This window comes from Arvicola amphibius, chromosome 9 (assembly GCF_903992535.2).
Source record: "Arvicola amphibius chromosome 9, mArvAmp1.2, whole genome shotgun sequence".
Lineage (NCBI taxonomy): Eukaryota > Metazoa > Chordata > Mammalia > Rodentia > Cricetidae > Arvicola > Arvicola amphibius.
In genome coordinates this window covers 44,604,140-44,621,508 of record NC_052055.2, presented here as the reverse complement: position 1 = coordinate 44,621,508, position 17,369 = coordinate 44,604,140, and the positions used below count along the sequence as shown (strand labels likewise).

At 45.1% G+C, this 17,369-nt stretch overlaps 1 protein-coding gene and 1 non-coding gene across 2 annotated transcripts in view; both read right to left on the bottom strand.

The window, feature by feature from the left end:
• Tbc1d22a (TBC1 domain family member 22A) overlaps positions 1–17,369 on the bottom strand; it is a 292,925-nt gene that overhangs the window by 251,626 nt on the left and 23,930 nt on the right. The window contains exon 4 of the mRNA XM_038342834.2: positions 16,251–16,427. Coding sequence (XP_038198762.1) covers positions 16,251–16,427 — 177 coding nt within the window. The remainder of the gene's footprint in view (positions 1–16,250; positions 16,428–17,369) is intronic.
• Positions 4,825–4,897, bottom strand: Trnak-cuu. Its single transcript has one exon. It is a non-coding gene; the product is annotated as a tRNA-Lys (tRNA).

The following is a 17,369-nucleotide window of genomic DNA, read 5'->3' as shown; positions in this document are numbered from 1 at the left end:
TGACTTGGCTCAGACCCTGTTTTCCTCTACTCTTAAGGAGTAGGGATGGCAGAGTAGGACAGGCAGCACTCTCTTATGTCCCTATGAATCTGAGGGAAATACTGGACCTGAGCCTTCACAGTCAGGTAAGGAGAGCAACACAGTACACAGAAGACTGTGGGGATTAGATATACACAGAAATACTGAAAATCTGGTTTACGTAAACAGACTGTGCTGGTCTGCAGCAGGAAAAGAGGAGAGCACCCTTCCCCTGATGGGGCTAGGAAAAAGGAACAAAAACCCCTGTGAGCAAACACACTGGAAACATACAACACTATAAACTACACCATCACCTATCACCAGGGCAAGGAGGTAGCAGATTCCAAGAGAATCTAAAAACTAATCACTTTGCCAGAAAATTCTACGTGATCACTTTCCAACCCACCCTGCACCCACTGGGAGATGAGAGCCAAAACAGAGTCATATGACCGCCTCACAGAAGCTGGCCTGTCCTGAAACTCAGTGAGGACCCCTCCACCCACTCAGAAAGTGAGATCCAAAGAACCATAGAGCCATGGGACACCCTGCAATTGTGCTCAACTAAGACAGCACTGGTAACAAGAAAACACCCAGCACAAACATAGCCCAGTGTGGGCGGGGCCACAGCAGAGTCTTGGGAAAGCAGGACCACTCAGCAAACTGAGGGAAACAGGAACAGGGAAGAATACTCCTAAGTGACTCCCTTGCTAGGCCTAGAAAACTCCTAAGGGAAGGCTGACCCCTGCTGTCCGAGGCAGAAAGCAACACCATGGGCAACCTCATTCTCTGCACTGAGGCACTGCATACACACCAGTCTGGTCAAACAGGCTTGAAGAGCACAGGGGGAGGGTGGCCCCTCAGGAGTATAAGCAAGTCCCCCAGACCTGCCTGCAAACTTCAACTGGAAGCACGAAGGTAATTAAATGGAAGCCTGGGACTGGGCGCGCAGCTTAGCAGGGAGGCCCTGTTTGCTCTCCAGCACCATCAAGAAATTAAAAAAAAAAAAAAAAAATTGAACCAACAACCAAATCCCAGATGTGCAAATCAATGCAGAAAATCAAGGCAACAGACTCCTTAATTCCACAATAGTCCTCAGCTAAGAATCAGCTAGAGAGGTGGCTCAGAGGTTAAGAGGACCTGGGTTCACCCACATTGCAGCTCACAACTGTCTGTAACTCCAGTTCCAGGGGACCAGACACCCATGGTGTAATGGTCTGTCCTGAGGCAAGCAGATCTTCCTTCTGCTTCCAGCCTGCGAGTCCTTCCTTTCCGTGTCTCTCTCCCTAAGAGGCAGCTTCTGCCATGCTCCCTTCTCCCCACTTCTCCCCTTCAACCCTCCCCCCTCTCTCCCCTTCTCTCTCTCTCTCTCTCTCTCTCTGCTCTCCTCCCTTCTCCCCTGCCTCCTTTCCCTTTCACCTCCATAACCCACTAAATATATACCCACTTTCTCTGCATGGCATGCCTATCCATGTCTGTCTCTCACCCACCACACGGCTACCTGCCTGGGATCTGCTGCCCCGAGTGACCCGTGAACCACAGCGTTTTACCACTGGGAGAACGGTGCCATTTTACATGGCAAAACACCAATGAACATGGAGGAGGAAGAGGAGGAGGAGGAGGAGGAGGAGGAGGAGGAGGAGGAGGAGGAGGAGGAGGAGGAGGAGGAGGAGAAGGAGAAGGAGGAGAAGGAGAAGGAGAAGGAGAAGGAGAAGGAGAAGGAGGAGAAGGAGAAGGAGAAGAAGAAGAAGGAGGAGGAGGAGGGGGAGAAGGAAGAAGAAGAAGGAGGAGGAGGAGAAGGAAAAGAAGGAAGAAGAGGAGGAGAAGAAGGAGAAGGAGGAGGAGGAGGAGGAGGAGAAGGAAGAGGAGGAAGAAGAGGAGGAGGAGGAGGAGGAGGAGGAGGAGAAGGAGAAGGAGAAGAAGAAGAAGAAGAAGAAGAAGAAGAAGAAGAAGAAGAAGAAGAAGAAGAAGAAGAAGAAGAAGAAGAAATCAAAGAATTCAAAGGAATGGTTTTAAGAATGCTGGCAAACTCAAAGAGGACACGAATTCCCGAATGGATTCAAAATAATAAAAACAAACAGCTGAATGAAATAAGAATGTCAATATGGCAAATGAAGGATGAATTCACTAAAACAAATACTGAAGAAAAAATAAATTGAAAAAAGAAAAAAAAAACCTCAGGGAAGACCTCACCAATAAAACAAATCAAGTGGAAGACAGACTATCTGTGAAAATAGACTGTAGACTGGATCAAGAAAACTGAAATAATTTCTTACAGTCTATGTGATCACAATGAACTACAGAGCAGAAATCAACAGCAAGAGAAACTGCAAAAAGCATTGGCATTCATGGAGACTGACACACACTTATCACTAAAATCAGAAGAGCAATCTTTAAATTCCTACAATTGAAAGATGAAAACACAACATGTAATATGGGCTGCAGTGAAAGTAATTCCAAGTGGGATATTTATAGCTATTTTAAAAAACCACAGGTATCACAAATAAATAACTTAATGATATATGTTAAAAACTTAGAAAAACAAGTGGCTGCCAGGCAGTGGTACCACACGCCTTCAATCCCAGCACTCAGGAGGCAGAGGCAGGTGATCTCTGTGAGTTCCAGGCCAGCCTGGTCTACAGAGTTAGTTCCAGGACAGCTAGGGCTGTTACACAGAGAAGCCCTGTCTCAAAAGAAAGAGAAAAACAAGTGGGTAGATAGATGACTCAGTGGTTAAGAGCACTTTCTACTCTTCCAGAGGACATGGATTCAATTCCCAACATCCACATGGCAACTCACAAGTGTTTGTAACTCCAGTGCCAATAGACCCTCTGGCCTCCATGGGCCCCAGGCATGTACATGGTAGTCACACAAGAATGCAGATAAAGCCGGGCGGTGGTGGCGCACGCCTTTAATCCCAGCACTCGGGAGGCAGAAGCAGGCGGATCTCTGTGAGTTCGAGGCCAGCCTGGTCTACAAGAGCTAGTTCCAGGACAGGCTCTAAAAAAGCTGCAGAGAAACCCTGTCTTGAAAAAAAAAAAAAAAAGAATGCAGGTAAAAGACTCATACATACAAAATTAAAATAATTTAAAGAACTTAGGAAAGTAAGAACAAACCCAAACACAGTAGACAGAAAGAAATAATAAAGATGAGGGAAAAAAATCAATAAGACAGAAATAAAAAATACTACCAATGACAGAGTTGGCTTTTTGAAAAGATAAACAAGACTAACAAACCATTAGATAAACAAACCAAGAGAGTAAGAAGGCACAAATTAGTAAAATTAGAAACGACAAAGGAGTCATTAAATTGACACACACCAATGAACCAAATTAGGTCATCAGGTCATACTTGGAAATCCTCTATTCCAATAAATTAGAAAATGTAGCTATAGGCACATATGGCCTATCAAAAATCACACCCAGCAGATATAAACAACTTAAATGAATCTTCAATAAACAGTGAGACCAAAGCAGGAGGAAAAGACTCAGGACTATAAATAAAACCCAAAGTCAGGGGGATTCACCGCTGAGCTCTATCAGACCTTTCAAAAAGAACTTCCACCCATACTTCTCCTGCTACTGAGCAAAGGAGGAAGAAGGAACACTACAAAACTCCTCCATGAAGCCAGTGCCATCCTGCTAGCACCAGAAGACACACAAAAAAAGAAAATTTGAAGAGCAGCTTCGTGAATGAACATGAAATCAGAATTTCTGCTCTTGTGGCAGGCATATATATGTACATACACACATAATAAAATGTTTTTTAAAAAATATCAAATAAACCCGGGTGGCGGTTACCCATGTCTTTAATTCCAGCCCTCATAAGCAGGTGGACTTCTGTGCATCTGAGGTCAGCCTGGTCTATAGAGTGAGTTCCAGGACAGTCAGAGCTGTTTACACAGAGAAATCCTGTCTTGAAAACAAGCAAACAAATACAAAATAAAAATACTAAATGTAAAGTTTTTGCGGCCCGATAAGCCTCTCCGCCAACACAATAAACAAATCAGACCAAATCAAACAGAATTAGAAAAAGCCCAGGTTTAATGGATGCCAGCATTACCCAGTGGCCCTCAGAGAAAACACAGAAAGAGGGAAGGAGAGTCTGAAAGACCATGTGTTCTTCTTTTGGCGGGGGGGGGGGGGGGCGGTTTAAATAGCTTGTGGGAGTGGTCTTGACCCTCTCTAGGGAGAGGTCACCATTTGGCAGGCTTTCTGGGAAGTGGAGTTTGGACTGAGGCAACTCCCAGGGGTGGGGGCTGGAACTTTCCACCCAACATTCCAAACTGGATGTCAGGGGCCTGGGGCTTCCAACCAAACATCCCAGACTTTTTGAATAAGGATGTTAGGGGTTGAGTTTATGCTTTCAACCAAACACTAAAGTGGAAGGTTTTTTGATGGAGGAGAGTTATCTGTCTATGTTTCTTTTATTGGTTAATTAATAAAGAAAACTGCCTTGGCCCTTTAAGAACAGAAAATTAGGTAGGTGGAGTAGACAGAACAGAATTGTGGGAACAAGGAAGTAGAGTGGGGGAGACGCTTCAGGGAGTCGCGTGGTGAGGCTCCATGCTGCTGCTCTCCGAGATGGACACAGGTTAAGATCTCTCCTGGTAAGCGATCCACCTCGAGGTGCTACCCAGATTAATAAATATGGGTTAAAGGAAGATGTGAGAGTTAACCAATAAGAGGCTGAAACTATGGGCCAGGCAGTGTTTTAAAAGAATACAGTTTCCGTGTAATTATTTCGGGTGTAAAGCTAGCCAGCGGCGGGTGGCGGGACGCAGCCCCGCCGCTTCACACTACAGATTGGCGCCCAACGTGGGGCTCGAACCCACGACCCTGAGATTAAGAGTCTCATGCTCTACCGACTGAGCTAGCCGGGCTTTGATGGAGTTAAAAAATAAATAGATAGTTATAGCTTTCCTTAGTTATGATAAAAGATAAAATAGATTTAAATATTGTAACTGTAATACTTGCTTGTTAACTGTTTTGTTATATGTAATTTTGCTATGTTAAAGTTGAAGCCTTTCTTTTTTGTTTAAACAGAAAAAGGGGAAATGATGGAGGAGAGTTATCTGTCTATGTTTCTTTCATTGGTTAATTAATAAAGAAAACTGCCTTGGCCCTTTAAGAACAGAAAATTAGGTAGGTGGAGTAGACAGAACAGAATTGTGGGAACAAGGAAGTAGAGTGGGGGAGACGCTTCAGGGAGTCACGTGGTGAGGCTCCATGCTGCTGCTCTCCGAGATGGACAGAGGTTAAGATCTCTCCTGGTAAGCGATCCACCTCGAGGTGCTACCCAGATTAATAAATATGGGTTAAAGGAAGATGTGAGAGTTAACCAATAAGAGGCTGAAACTATGGGCCAGGCAGTGTTTTAAAAGAATACAGTTTCCGTGTAATTATTTCGGGTGTAAAGCTAGCCAGCGGCGGGTGGCGGGACGCAGCCCCGCCGCTTCACACTACAGTTTTTTTTAAGAAATGGGTAACTTCCTAAAGGTATGTTACCTACCTAAATTAAACTGAGATTAGATAAAGAACACTGACAAAGCTAAAATATTGACAAAATCAACTCAATAATGCATCTAAAAGATTGTTCACTGTGATCAAGTTGGCCTTGTTCCAAGGATGTAAAGACAGGTCAACATCCACAAATCAATATATGGAAAACACCACATAAATAGACTCAAGGACAGAAATCACATAATCATCTCAATTGATGCAGAAAAGGCCTTCAACAACATTCATCATCCTTCTAAGATACAAACCCTGAAGAAACTAGAAACAGAAGGAGCATGCTTCAACATAAAAGCTCTACACAGCAGCCCAATCACCAACAAGCAGCCAAACTCAAGCAGCAGCTGTAAGAAAATAAGGGCAATCTACCAGGGCAGAAATTAATGAAATGGGAACCTAAAAAAAAAAGTCAAAGAATCAATGAGATGAAGAGTTGGCTTTGAAAAAAAAAAATAAGCAAGTTCAACAAACCCTTAGCCAAACTAACCAAAAGAAATACAAGAAACAAATAAAATTAGAGATGAAAAGGAAAAGATTACAACAGATACTAACAAAAGTTCACAAAAACCATAAGAACATATCTTCAAAACACATTCCACTAAACACTAAAGAGATGGCTCACAAGATAAAGGTACCTGCAGCCAAGCCTGACAGTCTGGGACTCAATCCCTAGAACCCAAGTTAGAAGAGAATGCTGACCTCTTGTGACATGCACATGAACACAAACACACACACAAATATTTAAATTCCTTTTTAATTTTTTAAAGTATTTTTCATGACAGGATTTCTCTGTGCAGCCCTGGCTGTCTTGGAACTCATTCTGTAGACCAGGATGGTCTCGAATCTACAGAGATTCACCTACTTCTGTCTCCTGAGTGCTGGGATTAAAGGTAAAAGACTTTTTTAAAATACAAAACAGAATACTGAACTAGGAAAATCTAAAATAAATGGACATCTTTCTAAAGGCATGTTACCTACCAAAGTTAAACTGAGATAAGATAAAGAATGTAAACAGATATGTAACGAGCAACAAGAATGATACAGTAATTAAAAATCCCCCAACCAAAACAATACATTCAGGCACAGATGGATTCACTGTAGAATCCTACCAGGCCTTTAAAGACAGCAATCTTACTCAAATTATTCCATAAAATAAGAAAGAGGAATGCCTCCAAACTCATTTTAACTCCAAAATCAAATATTACCTTCTATCAAAACCAGATGAAGGGCACACACACAAAAAGGAAGGAAGGCTTAGTCTGGGTTACTATCACTATGAAGAAGCACCATGACCAAACGCAAGCTGGGGAAGAAAGGGTTTATTTGGCTTATGCTTCCACATCCATAGTCCATCACTGAAGGAATGGAGGACAGGAACTCAAACAGGGTGAGAACCTGAAGACAGAAGCTAATGCAGAGGCCACTGTGGAGTGTTGCTTATTGGCTTGTTCTCCATGGCTTGCTCAGGCTGCTTTCTTACAGAACCCAGGACCACCAGCCCACCCCTGACCAATCACTAATTAAGAAAATGCTATACAGGCTTGTCTACAGTCCAACCTTATGAAGGCATTTTCTCAATTGTGGTTCCCTCCTCTCAGAACCTGTGGCATGTTGACATAAATTAGCCAGAACAAGCATTGATTCTGATCAGTTTGGTTTCATTTCAGCAATGCAGGGATGGTTTAACACATACATATCAATAAATATAAAACATCACATAAATAGATTCTAGGACAGAAATCGATAGTCATTGCAATAGATGCAGAAGACACCTTTGACAAAGTCTAGCACCCTCTATGACAAATGCCCTGAAGAGACTAGGAATTAAGGGAGTTGATTCTCAGCATAATAAAGGGTATTTATGACACGCAAAGCCAACATCATGAAAAATGGAGAAAGACTCACTAAGTCTCCACTAGACCAGGAGCAAGACAAAGTGTCCCCACTCCTCTCATGCAGTACACTGCTTAAAACCGCACTAAAGGACAGTAAGACAGAGGAATAAGACAGCTACGAAAGGGGGGAAGGTCAGATTATCCTTACTTGCAGACCACACGACTTGATACATAAGAGCCCTATAGACTCCAACAGGAAACTCTTAAAACTGATAAACACTTTCAGCAAATCAGGGTACAAAACCAACTTATAAAAATCAGCAGCCTTCCCATATGCCATAAATGAGCATACTGTAAAGAAGATCTAAGAAAGAAATCAAAATATTAACTCCATTCACAATACCTTCGGAACAATAAAATATATTTGAATAAACTTAGCCAAAGAAATGAAAAGTCTCTACAATGAAGATGTTAAATGTTAGTGCAGTCCCCATCACAATTGCAAAGTCTTTATAGAAACAGGAGAAAACAATACTAACGTGCATATAGATGTGAAAGACCACAGAAGGCCAAAGTAATTCTGGACAAGAAAAGCAACGCCAAAGACCTCAGCACACCTCACTTCAGGATGCACTACAGAGCCGTGGTAAGAAAAACTGTAAGGCTGCCACAAAGGTCAATGAAAACAAGAGAAAATCCAGAAACCAACTCAATGGCCACAGGATTTTTCATAAAGATGCCAAAAATGTATGCCAGAGAAAAGGCAGCCTCTTCAACAAACAGTGCTGGGGAAATGAAGAATTCACATGGAAAAGAATGAAGCAGGAATCAGTTCAAAAGGGATCAAAGACCTTAACGTAAGACCTGAAATTCAGAAACTGTTAGAGGTAGACATGGGGAAGCAAAGGCAAGAAGACAAAGGCAAGGACTTTCTCAACAGGACTCTAGCAGCTCAGGGAATAAGGCCTGGTCAGTTGGAGCACACAAAATTGTAAAGTTTGCACAGCAAAGGCAAAACCTGAGTGAAATCCTTGCAAGTACACATGTGCCAGAAAAATGGCATCTAAGACAGATAAAGATCTAAACAGACTGAGCACCAAAATGCCAAGCAAGCCACCAACAAATGGGCTAGTAAAATAGTCCTCAAAAAGATTAAGTACTGGCCAATAAACATGAGAACCAAAGTTCAAAAGCGTTAGTAATGAGGGAAATACAAACTAAATAGCAGTGATGTTCTTCATCCTAGTCAGAGTGGCTGTCATTAAGATAGCAATGAATGCTGGTGATGGTGAAGGGGAGGCGGAATGTAACTTGTTCAGTCACTCTGAAAATCACTCAAAGAAAAATGACACTAGAACCACAGTGTAATCTGCTAATCGCTCTAGGGTGACGACCTCCAGGACTCTACGTCAGCACACCTCAGAGACTGCACACCTGCATTTGTTACGGCAGTGCTAGCGACAGCCAGACTACCAAATCCGTACAGAGTCCGTCAACATCTGAGGGTCACAGTAAGTAATACAAGTCAATGCGTGGGGGAACTTTGCCATTGGCTTTCATTTGTGAATTCCAGATCTCACATAGATACATGAAGTCATATGCATACGGCATTGTGACAGTAGATGTCAGACTGTCTTGGAAAAGGAATGGAATAAGAGGGAAAGGAAGGGAGTGGTACTTATGTGAAAACAACTTTATGAAACCATCATTGTGTACGATGAATCTATGTCAACAAAATACATTGAATAACTAAAACCTCCCTGATTCAAGGCTACAGACCAAAGGATAATGATCGCCACCTTGTGAACATAAATGGGATGACAAGAGACTTGTAGCTGAGATCCTCTGTACCAATGCCAACAACTCCCAATCTCCAGAACCTCCAAGAGAAACACAGTGCCATATATGTAAAGGCCTGTTTTCCTGGGACTCCTCTCATGCTATGTACTGAAAACCCTCTTCTCTGGCATCCCGTAACACAAAGCAGTCTATGTTAACTGATGAGCCAGAAATACTGGTAACCACTAAAAACACTGAGCAGGAGACAAACTGACAGCAATGACTCCAGTTACTTCACTGGCACTTTCTTAGACTATTCCACACATACTCCTGTCACAGACCACTAGACTATAAGGACATGAGGCTCAGAGGCACAGACTGCAGGAGGCCCAGTCTGTAAAGTAGACAGACACAAACTCTAATACTATTAGAGGCAGACAAATGATGGGCATTTAGACAATATTGCTGAGAGAAAGGAACAAGGGATTCTCTTGGGGACTGCGGACCCTCAGACCTTGAATTTTCTGTGACCCCTTGCCTGCCAGAGTAAACACCTTGTTTTCCTGTGCTTGCTCTGGGCATGAGACCCTCATGAGTTCCTGATACAGGAGGGGGGGCGGTTTCTGGTAGGCTTGCAGCTGAAAAAGTCCCAAGAGCTAGTGTGCAACCATTAGTCAAGGAGAGCCCTATATAAGCTGCCCTGGAACACAATAAAGGGGGCATTCTTGTTTCAAGGATGACTCCTCTCTCTGTCTCTCTCTCTCTCTGTCTCTCTCTCTCTGTCTCTCTCTCTCTCTCTCTCTCTCTCTCTCTCTCTCTCTCTCTGTGTGTGTGTGTGTGTGTGTGTGTGTATGTGTGTGTGTGTGTGTGTTTCAATCTCCAGCCCCTTGCCTGACATGCGAACCAACCCCGTGGTAGACAGGCAGTATGGTACAGGTGACCTGTACAGGCAGGCAGTCCTATACAGGTGGACTATACACATAACAACTATTTACCAGCAACTGAGTGTTGCTTGGTGCTCTTGATGTGGTATGTATTCTGTCAATTTTGTATTTTGTCAATTATGTTTAAAAAAAAAAAAAACACTGATTGGCCAGTAGCCAGGCAGGAAGTATAGGCAGTACAAACAGACAGGAAGTAGAGGTAGGGCAATGAGAACAGGAGAATTCTGGGAAGGAGGAAGCCCATTCCTCCCCAGTCCTGCCCAGACACGGAAGAAGGAAAATGTGACCTGCCCTGCTGAAAAAGGTACTAGGCCATGTGGCTAACATAGATAAGGATAATGGGTTAATATAAGTTATAAGAGCTAATACGAAGCCTGAGCTAATGGGCCAATCAGTTTATAACTTATGTAGACCTCTGTGTGATTTTATTTGGGATTTACCAACTGTGGGAACTGGGCAGGACAGAAACCCAAAAAAAACAGGCCCTCACGTTACATTGATATACGAAGAGGCAGGTGAAAGGAAGCCAAGTCAAAACATGGGGATTTTGTCTTCTATATGCCAGATCACTGCATGTCAGTAGCTCAAAACGGCCCTTCCTGATGAGATCTGGAGCAAGAGTGAATTAGCTAGTGCTTGCTTTGTCTCTCTCACATACCTTCAGTAAACATGTTAAACAAAGACACACACACACACACACACACACACACCCTTCTCTAACACTCAACACAACCCAACTAGGGACATACTGCTATTATGTGGCTCTGGCTTCTAGAGGGGAGCACTGGACACTGGCTGGTCAGCTGCCTGAGACGTGAATAGCTCTTCCAAGCCATCAAAGCTCATAGCAAGCCTGTTCTAGACCAGACGTCAACTACTCCAAAAAGACCCACAGGAGAGAAAATCACTTCTTCTGGTCTCTGAAGAGCAATAAGAATATTGCTGTCTGTTGGAGAATATTATTTTATTATTTTAAGAGTGTGATTTTTGTTTATCTGTATTTGTTTAACTCTGTGAAACTGTGTTACTCTGCCTATCTAAAACACCTGATGGTCCTAATAAAGAACTGAATGGCCAATAGTGAGACAGGAGCAAGGACAGGCAGGGCTGGCAGGCAAAGAGTATAAATAGGAGAAAAGAGGGGGAGGAGGACACCAGGGGCCAGCTACACAGCAAGCCATGGAGAAAGAAGTAAAGAAAGGTATACAGAAATAAAGAAAGATAAAAAGCCCAGAGGCAAAAGGTAGTCAGGATAATTTAAGAAAAGCTGGCAAGAGACAAGCCAAGCTAGGGCCAGGCATTCATAACTAAGAATAAGCCTCTGTGTACGATTTTTGGGGGGAGCTGGGTCCCTCAAAAAGTCAAAAGAGTAAAACATCACACAACAGCTGCCTACATTAACCAAAAATGAGAGAAACTGAAGGCTAGAAATAGAGCCCAAAACCAACCTGGCCTTATCCTGCCCTGCTCCACTCAGTGAAGGGCTGCCTCAGATGCAGTCCCCTGAGCAGTGAGCCCACGGCTCTGGGTAGGCAGGGGGTGCAGTGGAGTTGGACAGAGACTATCCTGAGGCACCATGCACTGGTTTGCAGCTTTCAGCGGCATCAAAGGGCCATGGTTTGCTCCACTGATGAAATGACCCTTCTAGAAAAGTGCTGTCTGGGACACCATTTGCTCCAAGCTAGATGCTGTGGCCCTCTCCTCCGGGTCCACCCAGCCTCATTCACGGTCAATCAGGAACATCCATTGGGCTCACCAGATAGTACTTGAAACTGATCACCCCACCAGGTCCAATCCCAAAACCCTTGGCTCCCTTCCCCCAGTTACCATCTTCCCTCTCCTTCCCCTCCAAACGCCCAGAAACCCACCTAGTTCAAGGCCACTAGCCACCATAGAAACTCTCAGGGTGCTTCCTTCCAAGCCTGAGTCCAGAGGGCACTCGAGCAAAAGCTGAGTGCCTCCTCCTGGCCCTCAGAGCCCTGGAGTCCAAGTGCTTCTGCTCTACGCGCCTCTCTCCCTCCACCTCCCTCGGCCTCAGTACCTTCTTCCCATCCTCAAACAGCTGAAGCTCTCCCCCACAGGACCTCTGCACCCTGGCTCCTCTCCCTGGAAGGCCTTCCTCATACTCAGCCTCTCTGCACACAGGGCTCAGCAGAAACACACTCATTTCAAAAGGTCTTTGATGACCACTTACTCGCCAGCAGCATCTTCATTATCCCTCAACACTACCTCATCCCAAGACATGCTTACCACCTGCTGACCAGTGTGCTATTCAGTGTGGGTATGTGTCTGTCTGTCTGTCTGTCTGTCTGCCCCAGAGTAGAATGCAAGATCTTGAAGGGCAGGGCTAATGTTGGCCTGGATCCCTGTTTCTCCCCTATGACTGAAACATCAATTACCTTCTGCCCTCTCAGGAACTCTGGAAGGTAGGCTGGATTTCCTTTCCACCCTGAGGTGAGACACTTAGTGAGTTGGTCACACAGAGAGTAGGGGTACAGCCAGCACCCATGCTGGGAGTGAACTCACCACCATAGGCCCTGTAATGTGGCCCTCAAGTCAAAGGCACTCGGGAACATCTGCTCAAGGCCATGCTTCCAGGGAACATGACCCCATAGTTCATTTATGCCTTCCTTCTGTCTATCCAGGCACATTCTCCATCTTCAAACCCAGAGTGGCTATACCTAGGTACTAGCGACCATGGCTGTGTGCCTGGCTCACTCCTCAGAGGAAAAGAGACACCTTCTGTTCTGCTGGCTGACCGCTCTCTGGTGCCCCTCAGTGAGCTCTACACCGAGTCTGCCCACAGAGGCTCTACTGCTGTGTGCAGTCACTCAGCAGCCCTCAGGAAACGGCATACTCTGCACATTTTGATGGTGCTCCTGCTCGGCAGACACACGTATGAACACGAATGCCTCCAAGTGTCCTTTCCTCAGGCTTCAGCGCAGGCAGTCTTTGTGTGGGTAAATACTGAGTGATGCTAGGAGGGGAGTGAGCTGTTAAGTTCTGTTTGCTACTTTCATCCCTGGGCTCCTAACAGAGCATAAGCTAAACAAAGAGCAGCGGATGCTGGCACAGACCTGCAGCAGGTAGAGCCATTTCTGCTGGCCCTTTGCACATCAGCGATTTGCTTCTCCAACTTCAACAAATATTTACCACTTTGGTTTTTATGTAATGGGAGGATAATGTATTCCACTGTCCTCAGAGCTACCTTAAAGGCCTTAGGAAAACAGGTAATTTACTGGCTATGTTTCTCTTGCCACTAAATACAAATCCAGTAATTGTTTATCTTTGAAAGTAAATGGCTTTTACTTTTTGGCTTCAAAGATTCAAACAGAATTCTTAAAGAAAAAGGAATAAGAAAACCATAATAATCACAGCAACCTGACAAAGAGCTTGATTTTTATATCTAACCTTTCACCCACACATGCTCACACTGACTCTCTAACTCTGGAAGCTTTATTGCAAGTTTAATTTGATTTCTAATGCTTCTCTAGTGACAAGACCCACAAGAAGACACTAGCTGCTGCCCAGAGCTGAACCAGATCAAGACTGTCATCAGGTAAACCCGTTTTTATCAGCTATCTCCTGGCCACCTGCCTGTGGCTGTAAACCAGTGGACATAACCAGGAAAATGTCTGGAAACAACTCTGATGCATCATGGACCACAAGTGGCCATACTGCGATAACCAGAATAGAAAGCCTACAGAACAACACTAGGCTGCCCATGGGCATTACCTGTGGCCAGCACTCTAGTGGCCTATGCATCATCTCAGTCCAGCTCCAGGCACATCTTGTAGATGAGCAAGGACACTAAGAACCAGGATCTCAAGTTACCAAGCCTGCTCAAGGTCTCAACCCAGACTGCTAACTCCAGAGCCTCCTCCCATAAACACAGTGGGATCCACCTCCTCCCTACACATCCGTTAGGCTCCAGCACAGAACCTGAGCAGCTAACAACCCCTGTACAGCAAAACATGGGTGCATGGTGTGCTAGAAAGGTAGAAATATGGTTCCAGCTTCAACCAGGGGGGATTCTGCTCCTTTCTTATGAGCAATCCTGATTTCCTAGTTTGGTGACAGGAACATCTACCTACCTAGCTCTATGTCAAACCTAAAGCCACCCTATCTGTGGTCTCTTCCCCACCCCAGGTGAGAACTGCTCTCTGGTCACCGTCAACAAAGTAGCAGATGTCTTCAAGAGCTCTTGCCTCATCTGTACAAGGTCCTAGGCTGTTATTATGGAAAATCGGGGGTATCCTCCATGCCCATCAGTAAAGGGCTTGTGAAATAAACTGTGGGACACCCAAAGAGTGGCATCTGGCTCTCTATGTGCTACTCCGTAAATACATATAAATTTAAAAAGTGGGGTGTGGATGAAGAAAAAGTCCTGCATAAATGCCCAAGGCATCCCTCTACAGACGGCTGCTTAGGTTCCCAGAGAGGAGGAAAGGGTGAGAAGGACACACATCCCAAAGAGATGCCCCTGCTGAGCATCATGCTCCCAGACCCAAGCACAAGGAAGATTCTGACACACAGAGACAGATAACTCTGCACACCTTCAATGTGTCAGGGGCAAAGCACACAAGGAAGGGGAACTAGCATTCAGGTTCATGGAGACATTAGAGCAGAGGGGAAGGCGCCACTGAGCTCTGAACTGTGGACAAGGAAACAGGAGATACAATGAGCACTGGTAAATGTGAACACACACTGCGCATCCTCACAACAAGGAAAACAGCACTGTGTCAGGGCTACACCTCTTTAAACTGACAGCCTGTGCTCTTAGGAAGTACACAGCAAAGCCCTCGGGAGTAAATGGAAGGAAGTCTCCAACTGACTCTCAATTGGTTCTGCAAACACACAGCACAGAGAATGGGGAATGGGCAAAATGCAAACAATTGGTAAAACTGGGTGACACTGTGTACAGAAGTTGTTTGTACTATCCTTGAGACTTTTCCTAAGTATGAAATTACATAAAAAATGTTTGAAGCAATGTCCACAGGCCACCGAGGCCTACTTTCAATCTTCATCCTGTTGTGCTTGGACATACTATAAGATATTCATGGTGGTACAGGCCTTCAATCCCAGCACTCAGAAAGCAGAGGCAGACAAATCTATCTGAGTTCAAGGTCAGCCTAATCTACATAGTGAGTTCTAGGACAGCCACAGCCATATAAAGAGACCTCACCTCAAAAATAAAAACCAAAAAAGTTATTAATCTAAGAAAAAAAGTCCACTGTACAGACCTAAGGTTGCCCTGTTCCAGTCAAGACATCCTCCCTACAGTTTCCCAAAAGCATGGATCAGTGTGCCCCACTCGCCACCTCCTGGGCAAACTGGGCATTGCACCTCCGGGCTCTCAGCCCTCAAAGTGCTTCTCTAGCATACTACCTGTTCAAATTTTTCTTTCCTTGCTATGAGTATCTCAAGCAAGACCACCTCCTGGCCCTCAGAAAATTCAAGCACCTAGGAAACACCTATCGTTGAGTTCACTCATCAAATACAGGCTGTGGAAATGAAAGAACAAATAATCAGATGACAATTCCACCACAAGTGACTTGGAAGCCAATCCAGTGTCTACACAGGTACTAAAGGGACCAGACAAATCACAAAGATTCACCCTGATAACCGTCCTCTCTCCCCAGTGCCCACCTGGGCCTTTCCTGCCACACTCATATCACCCATAGCCCACATCTGCAAAGTCAAAGTCAGTAGTTCAGGATGGTAGTCACCTCCCCCTCTCCCCAGAAGTCACTGACAAACCATAGCCTATGGAGTACAGATCGCTACCTGCCCAGCCTCTAGGGGCTCCTCGAGGACCACAGTAGGAAAAGTATTCTGCAGCATTAGTTAAAAAGGAAGGCCGGGTGGTGTTTACCTGCACCTTTAATCCCAGCACGCAAGAGGCAGAGGCAGATGGATTTCTAGAGAGCGAATTCCAGAACAGCCAGGGCTACAAAGAAAAACCCTATCTTGAAAAACTACACACACACAAAAAAGCACATATTAGGAAACTGGTTCAGGAATATGTTAGCAAACACGGCTAAAGGAAGATAACTACCAGCGTATTAGAGACTAAATGTCATGAAAACACGGCGTGCGTGCAACCTGGAGTGACACCTTTGGTCTTGTAAGAAACAAACAAGCCACCCTCAGGGACTCACCGAGGTCTGTATTGGGGCCAGCAAGCAGCTGTTTGAACTTGTCCAGCCGAGAGGCCTCTCTGTTACTCAGCGCTGGGCCACCAAGTGCATTTGGGTCAGATGTGCCACTCAGTGAAACTGTAGCTGAGTGGGGGAGAGACTGGGACCGTTGCAGAGGGACTGGATCGCTGGTGCTTTCTAGAAAAGGTAGAAGAACAGAGGGTAAGGTTAGCAGAAGCCTCTAACCTCCTAAACACACCTTCTTCCTTCATCCATGTGGCTGCATGCTCACCACAGCACTCACTGGCCCTCTGTGAACACGGTCAGGCCACAGCTTTCCTCTCCCGTCAGCAGCATGAAACATAACTCACTGACCGTGCTATTCACCAGTAAAACAGACACACCTGCATCTGAGCGCATCCTGACAGCCGGGAAAGCCCAGAGCACTCCTCTGACGGCTAGCTCTAACTCCCACCCAGCAGCCTCAACTTTCAGAAGACTGAAACCAGTGTACGGTCAAAAACAAGCCACAGGTAAGATCTAAATTCAACACGCTGGTGTCTACTTTAGGCACTACAGATGATGGGGTCAAGAACCCCACCTGTGCCTGCATCCATGCTGCTCCACTCCCTAGTCAGGATAAGAGGCCATACAGGCAACCCAGGAGCAAGAGTAAAGCTCCTGGGAAGAATCTGGTCCAAGTGTTAACCTGAGGACCTCTGCTACTACCTTTACCTGCAGGGAACATCCAGAACAAACCCCCACCCATCAGCGAGAACAGGCACTGGAATTCAAGAGCAGAATGGCCTGGGGAGAGTCTGTGCACATATGTATACTTGCATTTAGAAGCAAGGTGTCTCCCTCAAGACCCCATTTTTGGAGACAGGGTCTTTCACTGGGTAGGAAGCTCACTGATTTAGCTAGACTTGCCAGTACATCCCAGAGATCCTGCATTATCTATATATTCTACCATAAAAGGCTGAGATGATTTAAGTAGGAATGGCCCGCATAGGCTCATATATTTAAACACTTGGTCATTTTAGGGAGTGGAACTACTTGACAGGGATTAGGAGGTGTGGCCTTTTGGTAGGAGGTATGGCCTTTTGGGAGTAGCTGTGGCCCTGGTGTAAGATGCCTCTG